This window comes from Vipera ursinii (genome assembly GCF_947247035.1).
Source record: "Vipera ursinii genome assembly, chromosome: 6".
Classification (NCBI taxonomy): domain Eukaryota; kingdom Metazoa; phylum Chordata; class Lepidosauria; order Squamata; family Viperidae; genus Vipera; species Vipera ursinii.
Genome location: NC_139515.1, coordinates 49,716,382 through 49,731,420, shown reverse-complemented (window position 1 = coordinate 49,731,420; position 15,039 = coordinate 49,716,382). Strand labels below are relative to the sequence as shown.

The 15,039-nt window shown below is 39.2% G+C and overlaps 1 protein-coding gene across 1 annotated transcript in view; it reads right to left on the bottom strand.

Moving 5' to 3' along the window:
- The window catches only part of TMTC2 (transmembrane O-mannosyltransferase targeting cadherins 2), a 217,662-nt gene that overhangs the window by 75,707 nt on the left and 126,916 nt on the right, over positions 1-15,039 (bottom strand). Inside the window, exon 3 of the mRNA XM_083365136.1 lies at positions 11,981-12,812. Within this exon, the coding sequence (XP_083221262.1) occupies positions 11,981-12,812 (832 nt within the window). The remainder of the gene's footprint in view (positions 1-11,980; positions 12,813-15,039) is intronic.

Here is a 15,039-nt window from a genome sequence, read left to right as displayed (position 1 = left end):
ACGGCCTTATCTGGACCTGGATGCCTTACGTACAGTCACCCATGCTCTTGTGACCTCTCGCCTAGACTACTGTAACGCTCTCTACTTGGGGCTGCCCTTGAGATCCACTCGGAAGCTTCAACTGGTGCAAAGTGCAGCGGCACGGACACTCTTGGGAGCCTCCCGATACTCCCATATCACACCTCTCCTCCGTGCACTGCACTGGCTTCCAGTTGCCTTCCGTGTGAAGTTCAAGGTGCTAACAATGACTTACAAAGCCCTACATGGCATGGGTCCGGACTACCTACGGGAGCACCTTCTGCCAATGTCAGCACCCCACCGTCCTGTGCGCTCCCACAGAGAGGGCCTCCTCCGGGTGCCACCGCTCAAGGAATGTCGGCTGGTGGCCCCCAGGGGGAGGGCATTCTCAGTGGGTGCGCCAGCCCTCTGGAACAGCTTACCAACCGAAATCCGGATGGCCCCCGACCTCCGCACCTTCCGGCGCGAATTAAAAACTTATCTGTTCCAGCAGTCCGGCCTGGCCTGAATAGATATGAATAGATATTTATAGCTCTAATCTGGGGTCCCAGTTTGTATTTTACTATTGTTTGTTTTCACTATTGTTCATTCTGTATGCCTACCTTATTCTGTACACCGCCCCGAGTCCCTCGGGAGAAGGGCGGTTTATAAAAACAAATAAATAAATAAAATAAATAAATAAATAAATAATAAACCAGACACACAAGAACCCAGGAATTTTTAATAAATACTTGGCTGCAAAAAAATTAATAAGACATTACAAAATAGTTCTACTGATTTGTTGTCTAACAAATGCAAGTCTTATTTACAGTGAAGTTAAAATTCACATGTTATGTCTCTTTTGACAATAGCCTTGTTTTCCATGTCTTCTGATAAGTCAAATATTAGATCTAATTAAATCCATCTGATTCAATTTCATACTCTAAGAGACGGAACAATATTGACAATATCCATGACAAAAAAAGTTATCAATGAAAATGAGTAACAAGTATTCATGGGTAAAACTTACCCAGAGTCTGATTTTTCTTGTTATGTACATATTAAGTGAATGATCTCCCAAGACTCCTGCATTGAGGGGTATATAATGCTAAAATTAAGTTTAATAGCATCCAAAGATCTTACAACTAGTTCCATGTGGCCAAAAGAAGCATTTGATTTGTGGTGTAAAGAGAAGTTCTCAAATTCTATAGCAAAACGAATTTGAAAGATAGAAGAATTTCAAAAGCTGTTTTTGATACAGCTTTGCTATTCATGAGGAAGGCCTATCACACTGGATCCAAGCACTGGGTGGATTTGTAGCTGTATTTACAAGGTTAGTGTACACAGTTTAGTCAGCCAAACACTTGCTATCAGGTTTGTGGCTCTGATAAAGTTTATAACGTTGTCCTGCAGCTCTAACTATTTTGTATCTGCAAGAAATTTATCTTTCCTACAAACAGGCAGATCCAAAGACAAAGATCCCTTTCTACAATCAAAGGGAATTCAGCTACCTAAGCCATAAAGCAGCAGTGGCAAACATCAAACATATGGCTGGCAATAGATATTAATACTTAAGTACATCTATTTAATATTATAAACATATACCATAAACATTTTAAAATGATCAAATTACATATTTTGATATGAAGCATCACACATCAAAACTTGGGTTTTTCACACACTAGGTAGAAAATACTGTAAGTGTAATAACTATATTTGATTTACAGTCAGCATAGATTATCAATGAATACTTCTTTAGATTGAAATAATAGAAAAAATCAAATTAGATATCAATGAATCTACTTTACAAGAATTATGACTACTCAGGAAATCATAGTTTGGCTAGTGTAGGCATCGATAACAATGTCCATATCAGTAATAGTTTAATCTCATTAGGAAGATAGGAAGGGACATAATTTAGAGCTTACAATAATATGACAAAATATATACTCATGAAGGCCACTGAAAAAGACCAAAGTCCACAATCTCTTCATTAATGAACAGGCCAGCATCTTTACCTATTCTCTGTTAAGCACTTTATAGTAACCATCTTTATTAGAATATTCTATTACAATTTATAGTAATATTTATTTATGTACAATTTATACATGACTGCACTGTATGAAATCCAAGGTTTTTTTAAATGAGAATTATTGAAGACCATAGTATAATGTGAATAAAATTACTAATAATTTGTGTTTAGTTATACTTTCTTTCAAACATTTGCTTATAAAACAGAAATAAAATTCTAGGAGAGAATATGGAATATTAAACCAATAAAAATGTAACAAATTAGAAAATAAATATAATGGATGCAACTTCCAATTAAGTTACAATCTTACGTAATTGTTAATTTTATTTGAATTAACTAGTTGATTTAATTTAGTTTTCTAAAGCAGGGCTTTTCAACCAGTGGTACGGGTACCACCTGTGGTACATTGGCACCTAGCAGGTGGTACGCGGCCATCCTAGAAAAATGGTAGCGGAGGACAGGAATGAGCTGAATTGGTTGGCGCTTCTTCGGAGCTGTCAGGGCTCAGTGGAAGCGCCAGGATCAGCACCAGGCTCCAGCTGGAGCTCGGTGCTGATCCTGGTGCTTCTGCTGAGCCCAGAAGAAGTGCCGATCAGCTGGAATATTGCAGCATCTCCAGGGTCTTGTGATTTACATTCAGATGCTTGGCAACTGATTCATATTTATGATGGTCACAGTGTCCCAGGGTCATGTGAAGTGACCAAAGCCTGCTGCAACCACCCAGCAGAGTGGGGGGAATAAAAACCAAACTTCCCCCATCCCACCCCTGCTGCCAATCCTCAACAGAAATGCTCACAACAATGAAACTTCAGACAGGAGGAAGAGCGCCGCTGGGCAGACAGGCAGGTGTCTTGCTCGGCTGTGGCTTGGGAGGCACTTTTTCCAGTGCCATTGTAACTTCAAATGGTCACTAAGCGAACTGTTGTAAGTCGAAGACTATCTTTACTTTATCACTTTTTTCCTTTTTTAGGGGGGGTCATCCAGTTTTTGACATCTTGTTAGGCGACTGGTGGTACTCGGATGTTGCCATATCCTAAAAGTGGTACAATGGGTGAAAAGGTTGAAAAGCCCTATTCTAAAGTCTTTTAAATTGAGAACTTAATATTCAGAAGTTGGCCATTCTGAGGAGAAAATAGGTAAACTACATGGACATAAGGTAAAAGGTAAAGGTTCCCCCGCACATGCGTGCTAGTCGTTTCTGACTCTAGGGGCTGGTGCTCATCTCCGTTTCAAAGCCGAAGAGCCAGCGCTTGTCCGAGGACGTCTCCGTGGTCATGTGGCCGGCATGACTAGACGCCAAAGGGGCACGGAACGCTGTTATCTTCCCACCGTAGTGGTCCCTATTTTTCTACTTGCATTTTTATGTGCTTTCAAACTGCTAGGTTGGCAGAAGCTGGGACGAGTAACATGGACATAAACATTAGTAATTACTTTTTAACTCTGTGTCTCTCCACATTCCCAGAGCATGTTGTTAAATGCCAGCAAGCCCCACTTGGGCATATTGGTCCTACACTTAGGCACTCCCACCTTCAACCAATTCAATATCCTCCAAATAATGTAGGGGAGATCAGATTTCTCAGCCCTATTCTCTTCTGGGATTATTCCTTATTCCATAAATTCCTTCCTCCATCTTCTAATTCAGTTTTGTTCTTGCATGCCTTCAAGCATATTTATTTTTGGTGTGGGTTTGAGGCATCTTGTTACTATGCAAACTGCTTCATTGACAGCAATGTCAACTTGTTTTGCATGTGATAATTCTATCAAATTAAATGTGGTCTGCTACATGATGAATTTCTTTCTCTGCTTTTTGGTGATATTATTTGATAAACACACTGTTTCAAAGACTGGTTGTTCTATGTGGATATTTTTATGCTTTTAAATTTCTTTAATATTCTTTTTAGTTTCTCAAAATATATCATTCTTTAAAATGGGATCATTAAAATAAAATAGGTAAGAAATACATTTTAACTTCATTATTATTAGTCATAACCATTGCCCACAGTTTGCTACCCAATATCCTGATTACTGATAGTAAATTGTGATATTATCACAATTTACACCTTATTAAATGGATTGTCATGGTTCCAATTAATGAGACAGTTCAAACAACATTCAGGCATTGTTTTTCTCTGATTGCAACGGCGCTGGCATCAGCTTAGATTACGAAGGGCTCCCCTGGGCAGAGGTGCTTTAGAACTGGCTCAGCAGCAAATAGTCTTTTTAAATTCTCAAAAGCTGTTTGACAACTCATAGTCCATGCTAGTGGTTGGCCAGGTCGTGGTTTCCCCCCTCCCTTACCCGTTTTGAGTAGTTCTGTAAGGGGTAGAGCAATCTCGGCAAAAGAGGGAATGAATTGATGGTAGAAGTTGGCAAACCCTAGGAAGCTCTGGAGCTGTTTACGAGTCTTTGGGGGTTGCCATTCAATTATAGCTTTCACTTTGGCTGGGTCCATTTCAATAACCTCATTGGAAATTCTATAGCTAAGATAATCTAATTGGGTTTGGTGAAATTCACATTTTGACAATTTGACATAAAGCTTGGCATTCAATAGTTTCTTTAACACTTCTCTCACCAGCCTTATATGGTCAGTCATATTCTTACTGTATATCAGGATGTCATCAAGATACACCAGACCCGCTTAACAGCATAAATACGGCTGGGGCCTCCTGCAGTACAAATGGCATGACTTTGAACTGGTAGCTTCCCAAGGGACAGTTGAAGGCAGTTTTCCACTCATCCCCCTCCTTTATTCTCACCCGATAATATGCTTCTCTCAGGTCTAACTTAGTGAAGACACTCCCTTTAGCCAGGTGGGTTACTAAGTCCTTCAGAAGGGGGAGGGGGTATTTATTTTCCACACTCACTGTGTTCAAACCTTTATAGTCAACGCATAAACGAAGAGATCCATCTTTCTTTTCTTTAAACAGTACAGGGGCTCCCACAGTGGACTTGGCCCTCTCAATGAATCCCCTCGCGAGGTTTGTGTCCACATATCATTGCATCTCCTCCATTTCAAGAGGGGACATAGCATACATTCTTGGTCGTGGCAGTTTAGCCCCCGGCAACAGTTCAATGGAGCAGTCATTGGGCCAGTGAGGAGGCAAGGTATCACATTCTTTCTCACTAAATGCCTCTGCTAGGTCCTGGTACTCACTGGGGATGAGTGGCTCACCTGGTGGCCATGAGGCAGCCATGTGCGCTCACTCATTGGGTGGGCTAAAATTCCCTGTAACATCTGTTGAATCAATGGGGGGATCAGGTCCTATAGGTAGTCTCACATTTCTCATTCCTTTCTCCCACCAAATAAACAGCTTCCATTTGTCCAACCAGGCTAATCCTAGGATCACAGTCTCAGTCTTTTTGGGGCCACCAGGAAGTGAATAAATTCCCAGTGCTCACCTATTTCTAGGCATAAGGGCTCTGTTAATTGCGTGACTAAAGTCCCTCCCATCAGGGAGCCATTGGCTTGCTCGAACCTCACAGGTTTGGAGAGCAGTTTTACTCGTGTGCCCAGTTTCATGGCAAATGGCAAGCTAATGATGCATTGGGAGCATCCAGAATCAACTAGCACCTTTAAATCTACCTGCGTACCCGACTTAGGAATTTTGAGCTTGGCAGGTAGTGAGAAAGGTGGGACATGTCGGCTCACCATTGGATCATTCTCTCCTTTGTTGTCGCTATCGAAAGAGGGTAGAACGGGGGTAGATCCAGCCTGAGTTCCGGCATCCTCCCATGTGGGGGATGTGACCTGGGCAACAGGTTCCTGCGTCATCTGGTTGGATTTCTCTCCCATTAGCCGCTGTGCAGGTTTCTTCCTCACTGCTGGTCCTGGTCTGTTCTGTGGTTAGGGACTGGGCAATTCACTGCTCGATGTCCCTGCTGTCTGCACCAGAAACACGTAATTGCAGGGCCTGCAGGTGGCCTGGGTCTTTCAGCCGTCACAGTAGCTGGAGATTTTCGTGGGGGTGATTGCCATTCAGGTTGTTCTGACCTCGGCTTGGCTTCAGGTGGGAGAGGCTTCTTATAGTGGGTGAGCTGAACATCTAATCTTACCACTGCCCAGTACCATTCTTCCAGCTGGTCAGGTACAGCTTGGTATATGCAGGCCTGAGAAAGGTGGTCGTCCAACCTTTCCCTGAAATGATGAATTATGGATTACTCAGGCCATCTCCCTATCCAACTGGCTATCTTGCGGAACTCCCGCACATACTTCAGGGCAGGCCAGGCAGCTTGTTTTATCTTGTGGATTTGTTCTTCTGCTTTGAGGGCAACAGATGGGTCCTCAAATCTTTCTCTCAGCCCTAGGAGGAAGAGGTGGGGGTCCTCCAAATCAGGGGCTTACTCATTATATAAATTGTTTAACCATTCAGATGCTTCTCCCTCTAGGCTGGACGCAATCACATCGACCATAGCACCTGGGTTTGGCTAGAGATAAGCCTAGCGATTTAAATAAAAGCCTACATGGTTTAGGAAAAAATCAGTTTCTCTGGGTCCCCATCAAAGGTTTCTCTGAAGGGTGGGGCCATCATTGATTGCTGGGGCCCCCACTGCTGCTGGCCACACTGGTCCTGCTGTATGCCTAGGGGCTGCATGTTCGGGCCCTGCTGCTGCCACCCTTGCTGTGGTTGTCTGAGGGGAGGCTGCTGGGTCTCCCTCATTTGTGGGCCCCTCAGTGGTTGCTGTACTCTCAGGGGTGGTGACCAATCTCCTTGCTGTGGTCATCCTCCCACCAGCTTCTGATCTCCAGGCTTCTGCACTACCCCAGGCTGTTGCAAGGCCTCTATTAGCTGTGGCAAGCTCAAGAGGTTGTTGGCCTTTGACTTGTGGGGATTCCTCAACCTCCCATTGCTGCAGAGGCCCCAGGCTGGGGTTCTCTGTCTCTGTGGGTCTGGAGGGTCTGGCAGGGGACTCCTGGGGCTGGCAGGCTGTCTGGTCTACAGACAGGATTTTCCACTCACCCAAATTCTCAGTGGCAGATGGTCTGGTAGTTCTCCACCATTCTGCTTTTGAAGACTCTGGCAGGGCAGTCTCAAGGCATCTGTAGTCTTCGCTGGAGTGGTTCCAGCCTAATGACCAGATAAGCTCCTAACTGCTTGGGTTCTGCCCCCAACTGGGAGTCCTGCAAAAACTCATCTTCCCACAGCATGCTGTCTGTTACTCCCTCCTCTGAGCTGTCAGCAGCTGCCAGGTCACCGTCTCCAAGCTGATTCTCTTTTCCCATGATGAAGACTTTTCCCTGAATCTTTGCCAGCTTCTCTCCAGGCTAGAGACAGGGGCTGGGGCTCAGGACCCCCCAAGTTGTTTGAAAGAAAATAGATTCTGGCATGATGTCATGGTTCTGATTAATGAGACAGTTCAAACAACATTCCGGCATTGTTTTTCTGAAAGGTCTGTAATAATGAGAACGAAGCATCGGCACTCATGGATGGATGCCAGAATCTGAATTCTCCTCCCCCAAACCCATCATATTGTGCACAACTCCCTCCCCTAATTACATGTCATTAATCACATTCTCCAATTAGCCCAAAATGCAAGGTTCACTTCCGTTATCTTGCATGTCATTCTTATCTAATTTATACACCCGGGTTAGTATACTCCTCCCCACAGCTTCATTATTTTCAGAGCAAACAGTTTAAAGAAAAAGGCTGCCTCTTATATTGTCAGAGCAAAAACCTCCAATGTTTGCAGCGTTGACATGGATAAGATTACTTGATCCCTTGTGACTAAATTACAACCCAACCATAAAATATTAAATATTGTTTATGTTCAGCTCAAAGCAACAATATACTATAATTTAATTTAAATATGATTTGCATAAATAAATTTATGCTATCACAAAGCTTATCAGGAGTACGGAGGGGGAATGAAAATCTTAGATGCACACATCTCATTTTCAGATATTTATTCAATAAAGCCTATAATACCCTATCGTGTACAGACAATAAATATACAAATATTCAAAAATATTTTTATATACAGTTAATTTTTATCTCTATCTGGAATTTTATGTAATATTAAATATACCTCATAAGTCTATAGATTTATTTGCTATTGCAAAATCAACTTGTCAAAACAAATGCTCTAAAAATTAATAAATGATTTCCACATGTTGAACTTCTCAATTGAATAACACATATGCACACATATATAAATCCATATCAGCAAATATTACAAATGTTCCTATTAACTCAATTCTGACAACCAATAATTCTTCTAATGTCCATAAAGTGCTTTCATGAATGATAGCACACTTACGGTTTGATCAACCTGTCAGTGGTCACTCTATTCAAACAATTACAAGAATTTCTATATACAAGTCAATTGCCTCATAAGTCTGTCATTTTACTAAGCTTTCAGCAAGCTGGCAATAAATACTTGACAGTATCAGTCTTTCAGAACACTGAGCTTCCTTAAGTAGTCATATTTATTATTTTCCCAAATTCAAAAAGTAATAACATCCAAACCTTACAGAATCGTGGTAAAACAGGTGGCAAATAAATTTAATAAAGTAAATAAAAATAAATAATATATGGCACACTTCTGAGAGCAAAACAATATATCAAATGGGAAAAGAATATAGAGATAGAGATAGCCATCTGAATCCTCACTGTCATTTGTCCTCAACTGATGATCATAACTCTTTAAGACAGTAGTTGCTTCAGTATATTCTTCTCTGTATATCTGTGGTGATTTTCAGTGACAATAAGCAAACCTGACAGCCACGCTTTTAAACAGTTCATTAGTATCAGTTCACTAAACTCATGAATAAACATCCTATTATTAAATTAGGTGCTGCAGTACAGGTTAAAAGAGCCTTATCACTATTTTACATGCTACTATTATTAATTTTTAGTGGTGTAAAGCACAGCTAATCTTCTTGGTTGTAACTTGATCCTTAAATTATTTGATCCTTTTTTAAAAAATCTATTAATGGACTTCAGTAAGGCATTTGATAAAGTAGACGACAACCTACTATTAGATAAGTTAGAAAAATGTGGGTTAGACAGCATCACCACAAGATGCTGATGGATTTGTAACTGGCTGACCAACCGCACTCAATGTGTAGTCCTCAATGGAACTGCTTCTACAAGGAGGGAAGTAGGCCCAGTGCTCTTCAACATCTTCATCAATGATTTGGATGAGGGGATAGATGGGGAACTCATCAAATTTGCAGACAACAGCAAGCTGGCAGGAATAGCCAATAATCTGGAAGATAGGCTTAAGATACAGGAGGAGCTGGACAGATTTGAACACTGGGCGCTATATCTAACAAAATGAAATTCAATGGTGAAAAAAGTAAGGTTCTACATTTAGGCAAGAAAAACCAAATGCACAGGTACAGTATAGGTGGTACCTCACTTAATAGTAGTAACTGTGAGAGGGATCTTGGAATCCTAGTGGACAATCACTTAAATATGAGCCGGCAGTGTGCTGCAGCTGCCAAAAAAAGCCAACACAGTTCTAGCCATCATTAACACAGTGATAGAATCAAGATCACATGAAGTGTTAATTCCACTTTATAATGCTTTGGTAAGGCTATACTTGGAACATTGCATCCAGTTTTGGTCAACACAATGTAAAAAAGAGTACAGAGAAGAGCAACAAAGAAGATCAGGGGACTGGAGGCTAAAAAATATAAAGAAAGGTTGCTGGCAGGGCTTTTTTTCTCATAGAACGCTCAGAATGGAGTTCCGGCACCTTTTTTGGATGGAACCTTGTAGGGTAGGCAAGGCAGGTTGTATGACGTGTGAGTTCCGGCACCTTTTTCTTTTACAAAAAAAGCACTGGTTGCTGGAATTGGGTATGGCTAGTTTAATGAAGAGAAGGACTAGGGGTGACACGATAGCAGTGTTCCAATATCTCAGGGGTTGCCAGAAAGAAGAGGGAGTCAAGCTGTTCCCCAAAGCAACTGAGGGCAGGACAAGAAGCAATAGATGGAAACTAATCAAGGAGAGAAGCAACCTAGAACTGAGAAGAAATTTTCTGACAGTTAGAACAATTAATCAGTGGAACAGCCTGCCTCTGTAAATTGTGAATGTTCCAACACTGGAAGTTTGTAAGAAGAGATTGGACAACCATTTTGTCTGAAAGGGTATACAGATTCCTGCCTGAGCAGGGGGTTGGACTAGAAGACCTCCAAGGTAACTTCCAACTATGGTTATGTTATGTCAGGTCAGGTCAGGTTAGGTTAATTCTTCTAGGTAAACTTTGTCTATTTCTCTGATAAGAATATATAACTCAGACAACACCTGCTGGTGGAATTGGCAAAGCTAAAGAGCAACTGGTTAAAAGGTGTGCATTTTATTTTTGGAGGGGGATGGTTAACAATTAATAGTTATTTTACAGTGAACAGATATTGATTTGATTGATAGATAATAATTTGTATATTTGAGATATATGTTAATAGAATGTGATATAAAATAGTAATTTAGAAAGTGTAGATGAAAAATGTATAGCTATTTGTAGATCCACAAGGGAGGGAACCTGTGTGAGATACAGGTATCAGCATTCAACTAGGGTGGAGGCCATATATTTATTGTTAATTTTATATTTGGTATATGTGCTTTTTTCTTTTCTTTTTTCCTTTTCCCTTTTCTGTGTCTTGTTTGCAATTCTTGTTTGGTAGTTAGTCTTTATTCTGTATTTATATTTTATTTTTTGGAAAATAAAAAGGTATTAAAATATGGGGGGAAGGTAGACATATCCAAACCAGGCAAAAGTTATCTAGCGTCTTCCAGATATTTTGGCTGACATTTTCAACAATCCTCTGCTTCTGGTTTCACTGAATGGGAAGCAGAAGTTCAAATATTTGGCTATCCTTCAATTAGCAATATTTTAGGGGAAAAAGAATGCAGGTATCAAAGCATAAAACAAAGTAGATAAACTCCCAAGACATTAGTAACAATAGGTACCGTATTAGGATTCCAAATATTAAATGGAAAGCAGGCAACGACATTCAATTCTGTCTTCATTCCTGAGCCTTGGAAGCATTCATTCATTCATTCATTCATTCATTCATTCACTCAGTCAAGAAAATATTCTGTAATTCAAGGCTAGAACATATTTCCTCTGACTTTTCTCCTGAGATTCAAAACTCCCAGGGTTGGATAAATAGATTAAATGGAATGAGGTGTGCCATGGCATATTGTAGGAAAGTATATAAATTGGATAAAGATGATTCACGTAAATGTGCACTCTTCTCTTCCTCCATTTCCCTTTTTGCATTTATATACAGTTCAAAAAATCTTAGAAACCTTAACAAATGTAATAAATCATTTTGCTGTAGCACTGTAGCAAAAAATCTTTAGTCTCCTAAATGTTTTCTTAAAAATGGATAGTTCATTAAAAGACTATATCCAATTTCCAGCATAAAATCTTTTGATGGAGGAAGAGAGATTTTATGCATCTTACAAGTTATTTCTTACTGTAGATTATTTTTGCAGAAACAATAAGTTGAACACACATTTTTTCTGTTTAAGTTGTTTGGTGAAATTCATTAAACTTCTGAAAATTTAGCAGTGTGCCAATAAAATTTGCCAGAATCTACTCATTTTTCCAGTCACAGAGGCTCCTGCCTCATACCAATGAAACAAAGGCAAATGTGTATTCCACATTTTTCTATTTTCCTTATAGTTTAAATATTAGGCCCTATTTTCCAAATATTTTAACAATACAAAACATAAGACATTTCTTCATGGAAACTGAGAATATTTCAATGTTTCTTCATTTATATTAGACAAATAGCAGTACAAATCACCCTACATTCAATGAATCCTTTGAATAAGCAATTAATATGTAATTGTATCTCAGCACATTTTTTATTTCTGTACTTTAATTATTTATGATTGTAAATATAGGATTTATGCATCTTCCAAAAAGAACTGGTATAGACAAAAAGATACATAATAAAGTGATCCATTTGTTGCAAACAACCCCAATGGAAAATGTTACCTTTTGCTGGATTTACTTTAATCCCTGATTTATACAGCATCTCTTCATTCTGCCAATCCCCATTCCTGACAAATGTCTTTAGTCCGTAAAAAAAAATTAATGCAGCAGTAGCCAAAAAAATCAAGTTCTTCAGAAAGCGCTTTTGGACTTTGACATAAAGGGCTCTTGTGCCCACAGTGATCAAGAGGCAGAAGCCCATACTAGGTATATACAACACACGCTCTGCTATCACAAAGCCTACATAAAAAAACAAGTTTGTGGCAGGAATAAAAGGAACAATTAATAAAGACAGAGACAAAACCACAATATTCTCCGTTGAGGGGATGTGTGGTTTTTGTGGCAAGCCTTTGTTAATGCCATTTTCTTCTTTAGATGCAAAACTGGACGTCAACTCTTTATATTCTCTATATTCCAGTTCAGATAGGTAGTTGTGACCATTGCCATTAAGTCTGCCATTTGCTATACTTTTCCCATTGCCTTCTTGTCCTGTGCTGGAATTTCTCAAACTGGTATAAGTAAGAAGGAGTAGTCCAGCATAAAAGGCCACTGTGTGTAGGTTCCTCCAGTCATTGATTGCTTTGAGAAGAGGCACAGCATCCATGGACCAATCAAAGCTAAGAGTGTCTGGGCACAACAGCAGCCAAAGGTTTTTGGTTGGCAAATAAAAAAAGGTCAGAACTCGTGTTAAAAAACTATCTGAATCAGCTGCTGGGTTGTCAGAGTTGGAAAAGCTAGGAGGTTTGTTCCCCATCCAGTAGAAGCGAAGACCCAGCAATAAAGCTCCCCAGAAGATCAATAAACCAATGCTCAAAAGAAGAGGCAAATTCTTCCTCTGCAAAAGAGAAAAAGAGAAAAAAAGAATTTTACTTGCTAATTCTTTGCTAAAACTGTGGGGCTTTTTACAAAAGATAATTAATCCTAACTTAAGGAAACTTTATAGTTCTGGAAATCATAAATTCTTGGTTCAGACTTTTGAGCTAATATTTTATGTTCTTTTCTGCATGCTTTTACTCTATAGGATTTCTTTCTGCTGCTAAAATTTCATTGTAAAACCAGATAATAACATTGTAATGTCTCCCAAATTTCCTCATTTACTGATCTATTACAACAGGTCATTATTTCTTTGTGAATTAAATTATTTTGGAAGTAAGTGCAACTTATTATAAAATAGATCATTTGTTCCAACCTGCTTTGCAATGTTGGGACATACTTTATCTGGAGGACATGAACTTTGAAGTATTGTTTCTGGGCTTACTATTTATTATTTTTATGCAAAACTAATTAAATTTGCATTTCCAGTAATATGATTGCAGTGTGCAACATACTGATAATTATTTTCTTTTGCATACAGTTTGAAGATGGAGACTACTTTTACCCTAATTAGTACTTTTTTTTTACCTTTTAAAGAAAGTCTGGAGCATCATTAAAATAACAGTTTCAGCTGCACTAAACTATTTTGTAGAATGCAAAATTCAAGAACAAGATCACATTAGTGATTAAAAGTACACTTTAATGCATACTTTTAATTTATTTTTGGTAGCCTACAATGTAGTGCATTTTTTTTAAACTACTCTACAACATTCATGGTAGATACAGTTAGTGCACATTATTATCGTTCTTGAAATTTGACTCGGAGCACATACTGGATTTTTAAATTGAAAGGTTTCATGATAATCACCAGGGCACTGGCCATAATACAAGATAGTGTGTGAGCCAGAAAGAATATCCAGTAGTGGATATATAATATATATGCATATAATATAAATAAAAAACATTTTAATTGCATGAGTCCTCCTCTATTAATTAACAAACTTTGGCAAATTAAATTATTTCAATAAATGGCTGCAAGAAACATTTCATACAATATATACTAAGGTAGAAGTCTATTTTACTACAATATTTCTCTACTGTCACGCTGCTAGAGCACTCAGGACAATTTACAACCTAAAGCAGCAATAAACTATTCAGTAAACAAAATAACAGAAGTTTAATTAAAATGCTTACTCTCATTGACATTACATTTATTATTAAGCAATCTTCCTTCTAAATACCAGAAGTTGTTGTAGCTTTTCTATTTTCAGTTTTCCCTAATTCCGAGTACATTTGATACATTTTGTGTCACAATGGAAAAACTCTCTTTTCTAGATTTCTCCCAAATCTTGTTTTTATTGGGGGGGTGGGGGTGGTAGGTGTTTCAGATGATGGAATGTAAGGACCAGATGAAGTAAGTGGCAAGTTAGGATGCTGCACAATCTGTGTCCTACTGAGACTTGGACTCAGTGGGACTTTGCGTTTCATTTGAGTGGGACCTGGGGAATAATATTAGGAGCTTCCAGTGTCTCAATAAAGTATTCAAACTCCTTGATATGTGCTGCATGGATTGGGACAGATTTCAGATTTTGAACTACTCTGCACCTCTTCCCCTCATTAGCTAATCTGGGCCTCTTTCTGGGAAAGCACCGTGTTGCCCGAACTCTTCTTCTCCAGATACACATTCCACCCAAGTTGTTATAGCAGTAGCACAATCTTCTGGACATGTAGGTGACCTAACAAATTCTGGGTTCAAGAAAGGACTTCAATTTTTACTTCATAAACAGCATATTCTCAATCCTTGACAAGATTCTTTGATATATCTGAAGATAGTAAGAAAGAGGGAAGGGTTCAGAAGTCTAATGGAACTATAAAACAAGAAACCATATGACCAAAAGATGAATTTTTGAAATGTTCCTCAGATACAGTCATTTTTAGGGAACAACATCAGAGATAGCACTTATTAACTCTTCATACCAACAGCATTTTATTCTTGCACTTTTCTTTCTGGATAAAACCCAGCCAGAGGTGGAGCTTTCTATAATGTTTGGCGGCAGTGATTAGATTATTGTACTATTAAGAGTCCTAATCCATCCCATCTGCCATATGCTTTCATACCCTTATTGAAACCTATAACCCTTTAATCAGTTATGGTTTTCCTCCAAAAGATTATTTTTTTAAAAAAAAGATGACTGAAGTGCCATTTGTGTTTGCTATGGCTTCCATCAGTAAAATGTCCTACAGGTGTT